At 38.7% G+C, this 13,216-nt stretch overlaps 1 protein-coding gene across 12 annotated transcripts in view; it reads right to left on the bottom strand.

Moving 5' to 3' along the window:
• Positions 1 to 13,216, bottom strand: part of RIMS1 (regulating synaptic membrane exocytosis 1) — a 344,875-nt gene that overhangs the window by 182,108 nt on the left and 149,551 nt on the right. For 11 of the 12 annotated variants that reach the window (XM_019537624.1, XM_019537619.1, XM_019537620.1 and 8 more), the window contains exons 15-16: positions 10,334 to 10,459; positions 3,236 to 3,298 (exon numbers count right to left, since the gene is read on the bottom strand). In XM_019537624.1, the coding sequence (XP_019393169.1) occupies positions 3,236 to 3,298; positions 10,334 to 10,459 (189 nt within the window). The remainder of the gene's footprint in view (positions 1 to 3,235; positions 3,299 to 10,333; positions 10,460 to 13,216) is intronic. The other variant, XM_019537625.1, reaches the window with a different exon arrangement.

Here is a 13,216-nt window from a genome sequence, read left to right as displayed (position 1 = left end):
TTGTCTCAGAAATTACACTTCAGTTGATCTATCTCTAAATAAGTACCTAATCAGTCATCCAGGCTGGGGCTGTGGTAGCCTATCACTCCCTAGTTAGCCTTATCCATGCTAGTCCAATAGCTGTTTGGACTTAGGTGGACTCTCAACCACATATATTTATCAAGAAACAAAAAGCAGTTAAATTGATATCTGTTGTAACATTTCCAAAGAGCTCCATTATATTACTGCATAGCATGGAGCTCTTAAACGAAAATACAAATCAAATACACTTTTAAAAGCCCCATTCTGTTTTTACAGTATCAATATTTTAAATGAGTGTGTAATGTACTCAATAAGACAGTGAGGAATTAATTACAAAAACTAGACCACGACATAGTGAAGGCAAGTGAAGTAAGATCCTAATTCAGTGCATTCCATTTCTGACATAACAGCTCTCTAAATTGTTTTCAATTGCAATTTTTTCAGCAGACTATGAACCTGCCAAAGCATGTGGTAATATTGTTAGACTGACGCAAGGGGTCAGGCAAAATCCATCAAATTATGTTAGATTTTTTAATGAAGTAAGAATTTTAAAATCTGTAACTCAGCCATTTTTACAGACCATGATACCTTGTGAAGGGAAAGCAACAAAGATAGAATCAGACAGAAAGGAAGAGCTGCAGAAGAGGGAGCTCAAAGAAGACAGGTTAGAAGAAGGAAATGAAAGCATTGGACCAGTTCAGAAGAAATTTACATGTCAGGAAAGGGGCTAAGAACGAGAACTTTCTTAGTCGCAGGACTAAATCCCTGATCCCAACAACTGCCCCTTCTGCCTTGCCACACACATGTGCATATCTTGTGTAAAAATTTGGTAGGTTATTCCCCATTTTAGTACACCATTAATTGCTTGAACATGTAGCCAGATGTAATTAACTGGTTAAATATGCCTTGCCTGCGAAGTCTGCCAGAGGCCTAATAAGTTACACTCAATGGATTTTTAATTAAATAGCTGCACTGATGCTAAGGTTGTTATTAAGTGTTAATTAATTAACACTTACTAAGTTTTATGTTGTGTAACATGACTTAATTTTTCCCCTTCAATTCTCTCTTATTAGACCCTCTTATTAAAACTCCTGCAGATGAATTAGTTAACAGCGAAATGTGGGAAACACAGGAGTTCCTCCTGGGCATAAAAGTATTAAGGGAAAAGAAAGGGATCGGAGGAGTTGCACTGGATTAAGTCATGTTTAGGATTATTTTTCCCCCAAAATTAATTTCCAAAATAAATCTAAATAGAATGCTGACAACAATTCTTAATAATGACTTATTTTTTATAGAAAAGTTCACAGAAGTTTCTTTAATTCTTTTACCTGTACTAACTGGAAAAGATTGTTTGTTTTTAACTGAAAAAGCTGCTTATATAAAATAATTATAACTCTTATTAAAGTCACCATAGAAGGAAGTGTAAAAGTTGTCATGCTTAATTGGCTGGAATTTCTTATAAAAATAAAACGCAAACTGAAAAGGTCTCACAACTCCCAAAATCACAGGGGAGATTTGCAAGAGATTTTTTTTTGATGACCAAAAACTAATTTATTTTGACGTGGATTAAAGATTTGAATTAGCCAATTTATTTTGAGATAGAAATACAGAAATAAAGCACCATTACACCTTTCCTACTATACATTTATCTCATTCAATGCTTTGCAGATTCTTATATGCATGTGGAATACAATCTGAGATCAGTCTAGGAGGCTGGGCTACCTTTCTTTTACAACATTTTGCCAAAATTTCACTCTTGCCAATCTAGGGATGGTTCCGATATGAAATCTACGTTATCTGAAGCTCTTTATTTGGGGGTGTTGTTAAAGATGGGCCCAAGCTGCAGACCTTATATCTGGATCCACCTTCTAGCCACATTAGCAGAAAAATGAAAAAATGTTGCCCACCTTTAGTTTCCACTGGCCGCGTCGACACAAATGCTTAAACAAGTACTAAATGACTGCGCAGTAACCAGTGTTACTGTGCAGGCCCATCACCACATGCTTATTTTTAGATGCTACTGAGCAGTAGCGTTGCAGTCACAAGTCATGCCTGGTGATGCTACGGTGCTATAGCAATGAGCATTGTCACTCTGCTGTAGCATCTCGTGTAGATGTACGCGCTATTACTTATTTGTGTGAAACCAGTGAAGGTCCTCTGAAAGTGGTTCTTTGCGTGCGCGCGTGTGTGTGATTTAACTTAAATATTTAAGACCCAGTTGGTCACTGTGGCCACAAATATTTCTTATCCCAGGGACAGTAGAAAGCAAGTAAAACAGACTGTAAAAGTATTTTAACTAGGCCTGTGCAAATGGGGAAGTATTCAATTTGGATTCAGCCAATTCAGAGGACAGTGATTCAATTCAGAGATTTGGATCACTGTCCTGAATTGATTCAGCTGAATCAGCTTCAGAAGATTTGGCGCTGATTCAGAGAGATTCGTATTGGCTGGAAAGAGGCAGGCACAGCCAAGCGGGTGCAGGTTCTCCCGTGGCTCCTCCACTTGTGCCTGCCTCTCCCTGGGCAGGGGAAGCTGCAGGAGAAAGAAGCCCCCATGGCTACCTTGCCTGGCCCCAAACTAGTCCCGGCACTTTAAAAAACCCCCCCACAAAACCCACAAAAAAATACAACAAAAAAAGCACTCTGGGCCTTGCCACAACTATGCTCAGATTCCAAATCAACATTCAAACCGTAAGGTTGGCAGTTGTTAAGACTTGCCAAGTGAAGTAATATTGTGTTATCCTCATTCATTTAGTCATATGCTCTGAGAAATTATTTTCAAATTTGTTGAAAAACACCCAAACTAATGTTAATATAAGTAATAATAACAGAAAAAAATTAAAAACACACAAAAAATAACAAAAAAAGGATAACAATAAGTCTGCCATACATTGGAAGATCAGGTCTTTTATGACTAGACAGGTAATCCAGCACATAACTATATGCTGCTAAATTGTTTGGGTTATTTAAATACAGGGGTAACTGTAGACACTTTAAGACTTTCAGCTGCTTTGATTCTAGTGACCAAATTTAATGTGTCCAAATCTTGGTCAGGTTTTAAAAAGTGGATATATGATCAACAGATTAAACCATTTCCATGTCTGGAAATATTATCTTTTACCTACTGGAACATGAATACAACTGAAGGAAACAAATGTGCTTTAAAGTACATAGATATTGAACATATGTGCTCATTATCAAATTCCTGTATTTACCTGGTGGTATGTAGGCACTCTGCACTTCTTCCTCGTTTTGCTCTGGGCAGCATAAGAAGCTCACTGCACAGACAGGATGGATGGTGAGTGAAACAGATATATATATGAAGCATTAGGTGATATGAGTTATGCCAATGATATGCAAATGAAAACATAAAAAGGAAACCAGAAACTGGCACTGATATTGTTAGCTCAATAGTGTTCAAACCAAGGCAAATTACAGAATTTCTCAAAAATGTGAGCAAGAGAGTATCTGTGAAAGCTAATTCTTTTTTAAAAGGAAAATATATGAAACTTAAGGGCTTTCAATGGTAAAAGATTGCCAGGATCCTTTATCATCTGACATTTATTGTAATAGCAAATTACTGTTTTTTCTAGCTAATATTTATTAAAACATTAAAATATATTTATGAAAAGGGAATGTCACAACACTCATTTTTTGAACATAGTACAATGTATGTAGAGGGAAAAGAGGGAAAACTAATTTATTTTCATGCTTTGCTATATCCAGTGAAACAAGGAGCTCCTCATTCTTTTGGGGGAAAAGAAACCTGTTCACTTCGACATTTGTTCTCATGCTGGTTTTGATTAAAAGCTTGTTCATAATATGTCCTCCAAAAAAATGCATTAGAGGTGCACCAATATATCGGTTGCATATCAGATTGGCACTGATAAAAGGGAAATTTACATTATCAGCCATCAGCTTTTTTTGGTTGGTGTAGCCAATAATGTTCAGAGATAAATATAATTAATTATGCCGCCGGGGCCCCCGGATGCCACATGCATGTGTGTGGCCACACACATGCATGTTACTAGGAATAGAGCTGGGCAGCATGGAGAAAAGGTCCTTGCATGCAAGTCTGTGGAAGGGAAGAGGTGTGGGGGAGGGAAGGGACGTGGGGGGCAGATTGAGGCCCCCACAATGAGGGATGGAGTGGGCCAGGGGCATGGGTACCCATCCAGGGCAGTGAATGGGACCCAGAGCTGGGGCATGGAGCAGGATGGAGCTGCAGATGACTCACCCAGGGAGTATCGGGTTCAGGGGTGGTGCCCCCCCCCCACTGTGTGCACCTTCTGGAGGAGGCATGGTGGAGCATGAGCCCCCCCAGATTTGTGCATGGGGTGGATGTGAGCTGCTCGCTGTGGGCTCGAGACTCTCTGCCCTGCTGCCTTTGCCCCACAAGCTTCGTACTGGTTACTCACTCCCTACCCATCAAGCAGTATTGGGGGTGGTGAGTTGTGCCCCCGACTGCTGGAAGGGCAACGGGTGCACAGCTGGTGCAGGGCTCCTGGGGCAAAGGCAGCACAGCAGAGAGCCCAAAGCCTGCAGCAAGTAGCCCGCATCTGGCCTCGCCTTGCTAAGCTGTGCTCCAGTTAAAAGCATCCTTGTACTTAAAAATGATGGCGGCAGCACTTGAACTTAAAGCTCATTCAGTGAACTTTAGTTCAAGCACCTTTGCTACCATTTTTTAAGTGCTGGGACACTGATCTCCTGGAGAACTGCCCTCGGCTCCATCCCAATCCCTGCCTCAGCCCCAGGTCCCATTCAGCACCCTGGCTGGGCAGTGCCCCCAGCCCCAGTCCTGACCCTGCAACACTCCCTCCCCTCACTACGGAGGCCTCGATCTTTCCCCCCCACACCCCTTCCCTCCCTCATGCCTCTTCCCCTCCACAGACTTACCTGTAGGGAGCTGCTCTCCACACTGCCCAGCCACATTCCTGTAAATTGGTTATCGGATCAGTATCAACCGATATGACTGGTTAATAATCAGTGCACCTCTATAATACATTTTAGCTACTTGAAAAAAATACCTTCCTTTCTAACCATTTTTGTCTTATAGTTTGGACATCTATTCCATTATTGCAAACAATTGTATGTTACAAATGCCATGCGTAACAGCTAACAAAATAGCCACTGTAAATTATTACACATTTCTGATTCTGGCAAACATACCTGTAATAAAAGCATGTCTCCTAGCTTATTCTCGATAGTGTATACTCTACAACACAAGTCACAAAGACAGGTCCCAAAAGTCCTTTACTATTATAAATCCAAAGTAAGGCTAAATTTCATGAAGATGTGGCATTTAAAAAGAATCAACAAATCATATGAAGTACCATGTAACAGAGATAAAAAAGATTTTAAAATTATGCAAAGTAGTAAAATGTTCAATTTTTTTCATGCTTCATACTGTCATGAAACGACAAGTTTCACTATAGAAACTGACATGTCAGTGATTCCCAAACTGTGCTCCACAAACTATGATCAGTGTCCATATCTGGTCTGCAGAATGCACCCCTTCCTGCCCCCAATTTTACATTGGATAAGAAATGTGCCTCATGAGAAATTCTGAATGTTGACAGTGGTAGATTGGTCCAAAAATCTTGGGAATGTCTATCAACAATAGTATTTATGTCATATTATAAACTGGGGAAATTCAAACTCTTTGTGTAATCCACATGCAAGATTAATTTTTGTGTCTGGAGCTACAGGCCTGATTTTGATGCAACAAAAAATTTTAAAGGTGAACTGAACTGTTTTTATTAAAATAGGGAAATAATAGAATTATTTATTATTTCAGATTAAAAAAATTTTGTTTTCTTTGGTGCAGATTTCTGAACTGCCAGTAAATACAAAATACTTTCTTCACAGCTTACACTTCTTTTACAGGAGTTAAACTCATTACCAGTCAAACTGCTATAAACAAACAGTTCCATCTACTGCTTAGTTATTGGAAACAAGCAGTTACACTAGAAGGACTAGAACCATAAGAACCATACTCATAAGATCCTTGCTTAATATTTACAGGAGATGGCCATTTCATATAGTGAAATAAAATAAAAATGTAAATAGGAAATAACATTATGTTTTCTCAAATTTAAAAGCAGCTAAAGGTAGACTGCCTTTAGAGTACTGATAGTACATACATTTTGAAACATTTACAGAAAAGGCTATGTCGCTAGAAAAACATTTTTGAAGGAGACAGCAGATAACAATTAAATCCTGATACTACCACATTTTATTTAGAAACAAATCCGCTGAATAAAAAATCTCAGTGAAAATAAGGTGATGATTCCAAACTCTAATTTCTTCCATATTTTTTCATTAAAAAGAAAAGAACAATCAGGTCATTGGGAAATCTGTTACAATGTCTTTCAGATGACTCTTTCAGTAGGCATCTCACTATAAGGCCATATTATGTAGCTTTCTAAAACTGCAAAGGATTGTCTGCAATTGTCCTCTTCATAACACTTTAAAAGCAATATCCAAGATGGTTAAATAAAGATATAAAGGGTGTTATTCAGAAGGCATGTTTAATATTGATTTAGCTGGACTAGTGAACTTCTAACAAAACAATCAGATACAACCAATAACTAGAGTTTATTGCATAGGCATGGTGGGAAATTCAATGGGAACATCCATACCTTCTCGAGGAGTTATATAGACTGATACTAGCAGGTATATGATTTACACAAGGGAGTCATGAAAACATATTAGAAGATAACATCAAGTAAAGGCTAATTTCAAAAGCCTTCATCTTTGGCAGCAAGTACAACAGGCTCAAGCCAGAGACACTCCTATTATTCACTAATAAGTATGCGGGATTCTATACTAGATACCTCTGCACAAAAGGAGCCAGTGGGAGCTGTATTGTGCTTCCTGACCTAAAGGTGCTTATAGTTCTGAGGAGAAATTAGATGTTTGCACCTGCATCTCTGAAGAACATGCTTCTGGTAGAAACCAGGAGTACAGGAACCATTCAGGATAAGAAATTTATACGAGATGTTACATTTATCCTGCACAAAAGCCACCTTCTAAAAGCAGAAGGCAGAAAACGAAAACTTTTGATTACTTCAGTCCTATCATAGGTCTGTAGTCTGAGATCTACTCTAGTTATTTTCACTCCAGAAAAATTAAAGCCCTACTGCCCTCCCACCAAGCCCTCCCAATGCAAACAGAAAGACCGAAAATACAAGTATAATTAAAAATAATTTACATAAATTATTTTTGGTTTGGATCGTGGGATAATTTTATTTATGGTTTATTGTCTAAATTAGTATCTAGTGGAAAGACCCACTTTTAAAGTCTCTTCTTTTCCACCATACTTTCTATGGAAAATGTTCAATACAAATATTTTGAATTATTTTTGATGACAACTGGACAACAAAGAATACACTGAATTATAGGCACATGGTAGAAAATACTGTAATTCTTAACTGTAAGTCTCATTATTATACTTTAAAAGCATTTCAATTCACCTCTAGGAAACAAAATGAATGGTATAATCCAGCTCATACAATTCTGTATATATTTCTTGCCTATATGAATTTTGCAGTTGGAAAACAACTTGGAAATTTAAAACCATTGGCTATAACTTGTTAAGGTCTATATGAAAGCTTTTTCATTCAAAAACAAAAAAGGCAAGATCATATACAAAACTGAATTTAAAGAGTGTCAAAAGCCATTTGTTATTAACTTACCATGTTGCTTCAAAACTGGACAATATATTCCAGAATTTTTTTTGTTTTATTCCTGTCACTCATGCCTTCATACTAATACAGGCTGAATTGCCCTGCATTTACTAGGAGTAACCTCAAGACTGCAGAAGCTCTTATTATGATGTTTTCCAAGCAAGCAATAAGTTGCTCTCAAATATGGACAGTCCATACTGGAATCCAGCAATGAACAAAAGCATATTTTTATAATTAGTTCATAACTCCATGATTTATGCTTTCCTCCTTTTCTCTTATTCTACCCTATAAAGATAGTTTTCTTTATCCATACAGAATAGAAAATGTATCTACCGATGCACAACTGGAGTTCTTTGAAATGCGCTGACTCTATGTGCACCCCATTAAAAGGTATGCATGCCCAGTGTACCTCAGATGAGATCTTTTTATTAGAACTGCCTATTTACTGTATCTATTCTTATGCACTTTCTAAAGTGTGTAAGTGGCAGGGGAAGACTAAGCCCAAGTATTTTCATGCAGGAATCTAAAGCAGATGGAGAAGAGCCAGTAATGGAATATGCACATGGGTAACATATCTCAAAGAACTCCATTCATGTTGTTTGTAACTCTTTTTTCTTCTTTGAGTGCCTGTCCCTAGATGTATTACACTGTGTATGACTCATAAGAGGTGGTTGCCATATTCCAGAACTCATTGCAGTACTGTCTTTTCACAACATCTCCAAAGCAGTTATCTGCACGAATGGAATCATCCCCATTCTGCTGCCCTGAATATCAGTGACAGAAATGCTTTTAAAGGAAGCCATGGAAACTTTTATTGGCTCTAGTTTGGGGGTTCTCAACCTTTTTATGTTGTGGACCAGCAAACCGTGGATGGAAAGTGACTGCAGACCAGCAAACTGCAAACCAGCAGTGACTGGCATACTATGGGCAGGTAGCCAAACCTTTTTTATACTTAATGTAAAAAAGGGTTGGCTGCCGGTCCACAGTATGCCAGTCACTTCCAGTCTGCAGTTTATTGGTCCGTGGTTTGCCGATCCACAGTCACTTCTGGTCCAGCAGCCAGCCCTCCTGTGGCTCAGCACTGGGCCGCAGCCCGGGGATTGGTAACCCCTGCTCTAGTTGACCATGCTAGATTATTTTCATGTGTTAATGTTTTAGTGAGGTCATAAAATAGAGCACAGCCAAATATCTACCTTAAGTGTGCTTGAGTGAACTGCATCAGCTCAGTACATTAGCAAAAGAAACCATCTGAGCATTTCAGTTCTATGAAAATAAAAGGCTGACAACTTTCTAATATGTAGGGAAACATTATGTTGCCTTGATGATATAAAAGTGTCAGAAATGACTGTCAAGTGCTTTGAAAATATTTTTGGTACTACTGAAAGGCTGACTGGCTGGCATTCTTTGTTGGTACCAGTTGTGGTAAACAAATTTGAAAAAAAAATGTTTGCTGCATGAATATCTATGTGAAAAATGTTATTTTCATATTGAGAGCTGGAAACTAATTTCCCTGATATACTGAAGGGCCTGTAAAGTAACCATTGTAAATCTCAGATGGCTAATGTTTAACTTCCTGAGATCCAGCATGAACCTGTCATTTCTATTTTTTCTTTGAGACCAGGACTTGCTTGGAGTAAAAACCTTCCCCTACAAATTACAACATAGGGATTCTCTGACATCAAAATGGAGATGAGAGGCCACTCCTACTTTGATTTGAGCAACGTTTCATAACAAGGGTGCCTGAAACAGGAGCAGGTTGAAAACAAGTAATGTTTGGAACTGGATTGCATATCTGGTAGTTTACAGAACCCATATGTTCATTGTTCTTGTCTTTCAGGTTCTTCAAAACCAAGAAAAGCACCCTCCATATAGGTGGAATAATAAGAAAGGGCAGCTAATTAAATGACCATGGGTACAGAGGTCTTCAGGGTCTTATCAAAATATAAGTGTAGCAGGTAATGGCACAGAAAAGTTTAGCAGATGACAGAGTAGAAAGGAACAATAAATCTCCTCTTTTGAACATACTGGCACTTTCATAGTGGTTCTTAAAATCACTGCATGAGCGTGGGAACCTGAGAATGGCAAAAACTGCACACCAAAAAGCCTCTACACAATATTTTTGCATGTGGTACATGCAACATGGAAAAAAGTAGGTTGGTTATGCTTTCAGTGCAGTGCTGCTTAGCCCAGTGCACTACAGAAGTGCACTGTCATTCCTGTCTGACAAAAGTGCCAGGTAGGACCAGGTCCTGCACCACCTTTTATGCCCATAGAATGGTAAAAAAGGACACTGTAAGTACTTGCACAGATCAGGCTGGAACTGTTAGCAAAAAATCTCCAGTCTTAGGTACATACAGTGCATGCACACCAACAACAGAATATACACAGGGACAGGTACCTGAAAAAAGAGCCGTTCTTTAAGCCAATAATCACTACTGATAAAAGCATCTTCTCTCTTAATGTGCATCTTGGTTTAATATAGTCACAAAATCATGATTGTTCTTCACCACGGTGATTATTACTCTACTTTTCCCCGTTAACACAAATCTACACTTTATTCAAACACTATCCAAAAATACAAAGGCGCTTCTAAATTTGCTCATAAGTTTAAGTTGAAAACTGTACCTTTCTTGATCCGACAAATACTGACTATCCATGTCTCTGGACCTGCGATCAACTGGACTTCGGGAGGCATCGTGGTGTCTGGTTGGAGAACGTGATCTTCTCATTTGATGAATTTCATCTAAACTCCTAAAAATATTTATAAAGTTGTATGAATATGATAATTTTCTGTCCCTTACTTAGCAGGTTATAGTACAATACAGTACAAGTTTATGAAAGGAAAATATATCAGTAAACTGTTAAAATGCTAAAAGTAGATACATTTTCTTCACTTAGCATGGATGGTAGCTATTTTTTGCCTGTTTTAGAATTCTATTCTATTCTTCTTTTGTTGTGCACACACTGATAATAGATATTATGCTCCTATATTTAGAGACTAGTTTGAAAGAATAAAAGAAAATCATTTTTAAGATTATGGTTCTGTATATGGATTTACAGATTCATATCTGGGTTTTCTAAGTCAAAATCTTAAGCTGTGTACATGAGGAAGAAATTCCTGACACCAAGAGAAGATATTTATGGCTGCCTATCCATGTGCTTGGGGAGTGGGAAGGGGCATCTTAATTACAGCAGGTTCCAAGCAGCCACTGTAATTAAAATGACTCTCCATCATGTGTCTTAAGCCCTGGAGCTTTTCAAAATGGCTGTGGGATGCTTTATCTAAAGCTCATTCAATGAGATTTAGATAAAGCACCCCTGCGGCCAGTTTAAAATGTGCAGGGGCTTAATACACTTGACTGTGAGGCAACGTGGGAGCATTCTAATTAGAACGTGAACGTGCACATCTATAAGCAGCCTATAACCAGCCTGTGGCAAGGACTGGGTTGAGATGTAGAAATGTCCAGATACTAAGTATTGTCCCTAAAGGATGCGGCACTTCAATGGAAGGGGATATCTCAAGCAGTCTCTTTGTAGTCTGCCATGTACAAATTCCCTTCCTATTATGACACTCCCACTAGAGTGCATCAGAGAAAACAGCACTGATTATTTGAGTGGATCATCCACCTTTGATGCAATAACTGCCACTGGGAAAGGAAGTTTAAAGCTACAGCTGTCTGTGCCATCGGGGTGAATCATTCACTGATTCTTAGTGATTGTGTTTTTTGTGTGCTGCACTGACAGATATTGCTCTTTTTCCCACAGCACATATTTGTTTTAAAAAGGTACTGAAGAATTTCCCAATGTTTGGTTATTTTAAAAATGTGGCATAAACCTGGCCAAGCCAGTAAAAGCTGGCTACTCTGCCATTAGCTCATTTGGGATGGCTGGAGAATCTGGTGCCATTCCCAAGGAAATCACCCTGGGAACAGTTCTGAAATAACTCACTTTTACCAATCTATGGTCTCAGATATGGTTTATGCAATACACAACTTGTCTACACTAGAAAACACTGAACCTGTGTTACAGTGACTGCCAGTATCACTATTTATCTGTGTATATATATCAAATTGGGTTTAGGGATTCTTTAACACCATATGAAAATGTATGGGCTCTGTTTATACTAGTAATACCGAAGTGTATGTGTAGTGTTACTAGCTGTACTGTTGTGTATGTGTAGTGTTACAGCTGTTCCTGTAAAGTTGTAATGCAGGCTTTAAGATTCTAGTATTACCACATGCAGACGATAAAGAATTGTAATCTGTTATTTTGAAATGGCAGCCATGACAAACCCATAAGTTCAGAGGGCACCTCTACTTCCCTTATATAAAGGAACAAACTAAGTGGGTAAAGTTATACCAATGTTCATATCATATCTGAAGATATAAAAATCTGAGTACCATGAAGAAAAAGGCGAAACAAGATCCTCCTATTCTTTATGTGTTCATCTGCTAGAAAAAAATCATACTTAGCTTTCTAAACGTCTACATGCTATCACCATTCTCTGAAATACGTGTTTATGGAATATCCTTTGATAGAATCTTTTTTAGATAAAACACTAAGACATAACATATTAAAAAGTGTATTTTTTAGAATATAATTTTTAGATATTGGCAACTTCACATTGCTTTTTATTTGCAGAATCAGTTCATTAACAGGCCACCTCTACACGTGCAGGTAAAGCAGAGATTGTATCGAATGTATGATCCACATAATCACACCTTCTGCCATGCCACACGTGCATGGCAGGAGGTATAATTGTGAGATGTGAATTAGATCCAATAGTGCCTTATTGCTGGTGTGGGAGGAGCCTAAACCTGAGCTCCCCCAGCACAGGCAGGAAGCAGGCTCCCACAGATGGGAGATCCCTTTGCTGAGAGGGATCCCAGACACAGGGGTCACATGCAGCCTGGACCGAGAATTCCCACACCTGACAAGGCTCTGGGTCCAGTTTGCACATGAGGGGCAGCCAGGACCAAGAGCTCTATTTCATGCACCCCTGTGCCTTGAAGAAAATGGAAGCTACGATCTCCAGTGTCTGGGAGCCTGTCAGTGTATGACAGTGTATGATAGCCAGAAGATGGGGCAGAGAGTACAGGCGAGGAAGCAAAGCAGAGCAGCAGATTTGGTAGAGAGTATAAGGTAGGAAGCAGAAAGCAGAACAACAGATCAGGCAGGGTGCAGGGGCTGGAGTGCCATTCAGGGAGGGTGTGGGACTAATTTGTGGAATGCCTGCCAAGACAGTTGGCCTCTACTAGCATATAACATTGTTTATTATTATTTGACAGCACCTCAAAGTATGTTCACAAAATATATTTATTGCCTGGAAGAGCTTCCATTCTAAATGTTATATATAATACAGTGAATAAATTGACAAGCAGCAGGGAAATGTCAAGTAAAGAAGAAAGAAGGATATAGCTTTTCAGAGAGAAATGACGACAAGGTTGAGCCTTCAAAGTGCTTACACCCTGCAATTTGGTACACAGATTTAAAATAATTTACTGTAAA

This window comes from Crocodylus porosus, unplaced genomic scaffold (assembly GCF_001723895.1).
Source record: "Crocodylus porosus isolate Cpor-Errol unplaced genomic scaffold, CroPor_comp1, whole genome shotgun sequence".
Classification (NCBI taxonomy): domain Eukaryota; kingdom Metazoa; phylum Chordata; order Crocodylia; family Crocodylidae; genus Crocodylus; species Crocodylus porosus.
This window is presented reverse-complemented; position numbering and strand designations above follow the sequence as displayed.